General features: G+C 40.5%; 1 protein-coding gene across 1 annotated transcript in view; it reads right to left on the bottom strand.

Moving 5' to 3' along the window:
• LOC101849375 (extensin-like) overlaps positions 1 to 5,466 on the bottom strand; it is a 71,481-nt gene that overhangs the window by 23,810 nt on the left and 42,205 nt on the right. The window contains exons 4-5 of the mRNA XM_035969775.1: positions 1,973 to 2,229; positions 839 to 932 (exon numbers count right to left, since the gene is read on the bottom strand). Of these exons, the coding sequence (XP_035825668.1) occupies positions 839 to 932; positions 1,973 to 2,229 (351 nt within the window). The remainder of the gene's footprint in view (positions 1 to 838; positions 933 to 1,972; positions 2,230 to 5,466) is intronic.

The raw sequence follows: 5,466 nt of genomic DNA, 5'->3' as shown, positions 1-5,466 counted from the left end.
TGTGTGTGTGTGTGTGTGTGTGTGTGTGTGCGTGTGTGTGTGTGCGTGCGTGTGTGTGTGCGTGCGGGTGGGCGCGTTTACGCCATGTTTCTATATTCTTTTTATTTTCTTGGTGAAATTGTACAGGTTTAAGGCCCCTATCAACACTGTTAGGTCAACGAGGCGGAACCTCTGAGTCCAACTCCTGACGGACTGAGTCAATCAAAGGGAAATGCTTTTCAAGTGTCTTTCCCATGGACACAACTTCGGACCGTGTTCATACTGGTTTAATGATTGGCGGCTATTTATGTTAGTTTTGGTAAGAGTTTTACGGCACTTGCAACACAATAAGGTCATGAAAGTGGCGAAGATTAGAAGTGTTACAAGAGAGTAACAAATACAAAAAAGGAGGGGAGGAGATAAAGGCGATAGATGTTTGATAGGAAAGAAGAAACAAACCACACCAGAGCACCCGGCAACCCCCCACTCGGCTATTTACGTAACAAGCGAAAAATGGTCGCTTGGAAAAAGGGAAAGATAGTGTTTGAAGCAAATCACCCAAGGATGCCACAAAATGTCAGTTCTCTGGAGGCAAAATATATCATGTTGGTTTCAAGTTTAAAAAACTCCTATCACTGCCGCAATCTCTCCACCCCCCCCCTCACATATCTCTCACCCACATACACTACACACACACACACACACACACACACACACACACACACACACACACACACACACACACACACACACACACACACACACACACACACACACACACGCAATGCTAACAAGAAATGTAGCAAACAAGTCATATATTTCGCTGATAAAGCCCCATGAGAATATCAAAAAGTCTTACTGTGCTGAGTACAGTATGGCTGCGACAGACGCCGTCTCCGTTGACACAGTCGACGGCGTCCGCTGACACGCGTCAGCTCCTGACATTGTCCACGCTGAAAACAGATTGAAGAACATTGTAGTTAGTTATAGTAGAGGTTTTACGGCGCTCGCAACTGCATAGGGTCATATGAGCGCCATAAGATTAGAGGTGTTACTAGAGAGTAACAAACATAGTGTTACAAGAGAGTAACAAATACAAAAAAGAAGGGGAGATAAAGGCGATAGATGTTTGATAGGAAAGAAGAAACAAACCACACCAGAGCACCCGCCAACCACCCACTAAGAACATTTAAGAACAGATCCTAACTAATCAGCTTCTATTACAAAAAAGGCGAAATGAGAATGACAATATTATGTTGGAAAATGGAAGGAACGTGTAGGTGTTTTCTACGATAATAGTTGTATTGGGGTTTTACGACGCTCGCAACAGCATAAGGTCATATGAGCGCGCGAAACAAGTTGGGTTTTTCTCAACGGTTCATTTCTCGGTTAGATACTGGTCAATATTTCTATTTAAAAAATTGTAAACGCTAAAAATCGAGTGTAAATAGGCTTTAGATTTAAATTTAAAGTTAAAACAACTTTCTGAATAACACTTAAAATTTTTGAATAATCTATTTCATAACTTCCCACAAAGTATTGGCCTTTATAAAATCTAAATTAAATCCTATTAAATTTGGAAGAGCAGGTATACAATGTTGGAAGTAAAAAGTGGAAAATACATACATGTAAATATCTGAATAAAAACAGGAAACAATAGGTTGCCAAGAGCCATGGGGAAGATTGGAACATTAACTTTGTGTCAGATGCGATGCCCATCTGGTGACCGGGAATTTACCAGACTGTAGAGACCTGAATGAATTACTTTTAATGCGCTGATTGGAAGAATTTGTTCTCTTTCATTGGTCCTAACAGAAGTCTCAATTTTGGATCTATAGTCTTAAAATGCGACCTTAACGCAGTTGTGGGCGCTGTTTACCTCCAAAACAAAAGAAAACAACCAAGAAAGAGGGAGGAAACATTTTAAAAGAACAAAAAAGAATAAAAACAGAAATAAAAAACTATAAAAAAAAGAACAACAACAAAAACTTACGTCGTTTGCTGCCAGTGGTTGCTGAGCCTGCAACGCCGGCATTGCAAGCTCAGGACGGGCAGGGCGTGGGTCCACTTCCATTGGTTCCGCTTGCAAAACCGGCATTGCAGGACCTGCCTGTCCTACAGGCATTGCCTGACCGGCCTGTCCCACAGGCATTGCGGGACCGGCCTGTCCCACAGGCATTGCGGGACCGGCCTGTCCCACAGGAATTGCAGGTACCACAGGGGGCTGGTCTCGGCCAGCTTCAGGCCGACCTGCAAAAGAAGAACATACGGTGCGTGAGTGAAACTCTCTTCACAACTCTGCTGCATCTTCTGGTGGCTTTTTGCTTCACGACGTTTTGCTGTAGCTATTGTAGGCGGTACTTTGGTCACTTGTTGATTGATTGATTGAGTAGGCCTTTTACGGCACTATCGACTTGATTTTGGACATTTAAGTGCCAACAGGTTGATTGAGTAGGCCTTTTACGGCACTATCGACTTGATTTTGGACATTTAAGTGCCAACAGGTTGATTGAGTAGGCCTTTTACGGCACTATCGACTTGATTTTTGTCATTTAAGTGCCAACAGATTGATTGAGTAGGTGTTTTACGGCGCTATCGACTTGATTTTGGTCATTTAAGTGCCAACAGATTGATTGAGTAGGTGTTTTACGGCGCTATCGACTTGATTTTGGTCATTTAAGTGCCAACAGATTGATTGAGTAGGTGTTTTACGGCACTATCGACTTGATTTTGGTCATTTAAGTGCCAACAGGTTGATTGAGTAGGTGTTTTACGGCACTATCGACTTTATTTTGGTCATTTAAGGGCCAACAAGTTTTACCGCAACAGAATAAGACATGTTTTAGTAAGAGTCTTTCGGAGATCGCAACCGCACACAGTCACACTATTCTCATTATGCTAAAAGGACGGACAGACATTTATGAAAATTTTTGTAAATATGGTAAAGACTTATTAACATTTGTATACAATATTAATTTCAATGTATGTATATATACACTGATAACGGTAACTATATGTGAGGCAACGTGGTGGAATCAGGCTCTCGTCAATTTTTGGGCATATTGAGTTATTGGTATCATCTTAAAGTTAGTACATTTGTCTTGCTTTCAATGAAAAAATTACCCATCCATCCTCAATAGAAGTGGAAATATTTTGGATTGAAGGAGGTGGGGGTCACCTGATCTAAGAGGTAAAATTAGCAAGAAAATGGCCGCAATAGCTTGGTAAATTCCAAAGCTGGAGAGTCCATGGAAACTGTAAATTTATATATTTGTGCCTTTAATCGACGTTTTCGGTGTAATCCTAAAAAGGAATGTGTTTGTAAATGGACATAAAAGATGTTAAGCCCAAAACAAAATTGAAAAAAAAATGCTATGCAGGGAGAAAACTGCTGTTTTCTTCGATTTCATTATCTTGACGAGAGCCTGATTCAACGACGCTGCCTCTCATATATTTTTATATTCTAGTAAATAGTCCTATTTCTTTACATAACTTAAAAATTTTTAGGGTCTAGAATGTAAAAAAGAGTTTTGATATCTTTACATTTAAAATATCTATTACGTACTTCATTAAATTCGACACATTCCATTAGGATGTGCCGAACTGTCAAATTTGTGTTGCACGCCACGCAAAAAGGAGCTTCCTCTCCTTCGAGCAAATGTCTGTGCGGAAGTGCGTGTGTCCTATCTTTAATCTGGTAAAAATAACTTTTTCTCTTCGCAGGAGAGACAATGGTTTCCTGGGCGCAAGTTTCGGTTGAATGTAATGGAGTTTGTTGTGTATTTGTTGTGTATTTATTGATTCCAAATTTGGGACCAGGAGCTTTTACTTTCGGTTTCATATCAGAGAAAGGAATTTTACTTTTTGTTTTCAGGTAGTTTTAGAGATTCTTTGGCAAATTGGTCAACGGCTTCGTTGCTATCAATGCCTACATGGCTTGGAAGCCAAGCTATTGTAATAGCTTTTCCAGACTGATGTAGAAAATGCAGTTTAAAAGTTTAAAAATATTGTCGGGGGTGTCAGAGCGCTCTAAAGATTTCAGACAAGAGAGAGAGTCTGAAATGATTAAGAAAGTAGACTTGTTTGATTGATCTATTATATTTAGGGCCATTTCAAGAGCTGTAGCCTCAGCAGTGTAGACTGAGGCTTCTAGGTGGAGTTTCCTTAAGCTTAAGCTGTGTGGCGATGCATGGGCAGCAGCTCCTACTGAGGAGTCATTTTTGGATCCGTCTGTAAAGAGTTTCTCTGCTTCAGGGTATCTATTTATTAGCTGTTTGTATGAGTTTAAGTATGTAGTTTTGTCTGTAGACTTTTTGTTGTGTTTTTCAAGACTAGTATCTATGCTTGGTTTGGTTAAATGCCATGGAGGTATGCTGGACATGGCAAAGGGCTCGATTATGTCTTTAGAAAAATCAGTGTCTTGGTGATCGTTCTGGATTCTTATTCTGAAAGGGCTTACTTTATTTCCTTAGGAGAATAGAATTTTTAGATCTTGGGAAAGGCCAAAGACATGGGGTTCTGAGCTAAGTTTCAAAGCGTACTGCAAAGAGAGTTTTTTCCTTCTAAGCTCTAAAGATGGTTCATGAGCTTCTGCCTGTAAACTTTCTACAGGTGAAGTACGGAAAGCGCCTAGGGCAAGGCGAAGGCCTTGGTTCTGAACAGGGTCTAAAATTTTAAGGTAAAACTTTCTAGCTGATCCGTAAACAGGACTGGCAGAGTCCAGCCTGGAACTGACAAGGGAACGGTAAAGTTAAAGAAGTATTTCAGTATCTCCTCCCCATTCAGGATTGGATAATACGTTTAAGGCGTTGAGAGCACTCTGGCACCTCGTCTTTAGGTCTTTCAAGCGTGGTAGGAAAGAACGTTTATTGTCAAAGATTACGCCCAGGAAACGAGCTTGTCTTTTAACAGGAATTTTCTCCCCTAACAAATATAAATCTGGTTGTCGCACACCTTGTGCGACAGACAAAAATGTACACAGTTTGTTTTTATAGTAGAAAACTAAAACCCGTGCCCGTTTGCCAAAGTTTCCAGTTTATGGAGTTGAAGCTGAAGCTGACGTTCAATGTGATCCATTTTGGATTTGGATTTATAGCAGATCAGGAAGTCGTCAATGTGAGCAGTCAATATTGTTTTGAAGGGTTTTTGTGATGGAATTGATTTTGATTTCGAAAAGAATGGGCGATAAGATGCTTCCCTGGGGGACGCCTTCTTCTTGGGTGTGTAAATTTGACAGGGTTGAACCTACTTTTACTTGAAATGATCGATCTTTTAAAAAGTTTCGTATAATTTGGGAAGATTTCCGAGTAAGCCCAAGTCATGCAGGTCTTTTAAAATACCATGTTTTTTCCATATGGTGTCGAAGGCTTTTTCTACAGGGGGATGTGTATGTGTGTGCGTGTACGTGTGCGTTTATGTAAGTGTGTATGTTTGCATGTTTGCATGTTTGCATGTGTGTGTATGTGTGTGTATGTGTGTGCATGTGTG

Source organism: Aplysia californica, unplaced genomic scaffold, assembly GCF_000002075.1.
Source record: "Aplysia californica isolate F4 #8 unplaced genomic scaffold, AplCal3.0 scaffold00181, whole genome shotgun sequence".
Classification (NCBI taxonomy): domain Eukaryota; kingdom Metazoa; phylum Mollusca; class Gastropoda; order Aplysiida; family Aplysiidae; genus Aplysia; species Aplysia californica.
This window is presented reverse-complemented; position numbering and strand designations above follow the sequence as displayed.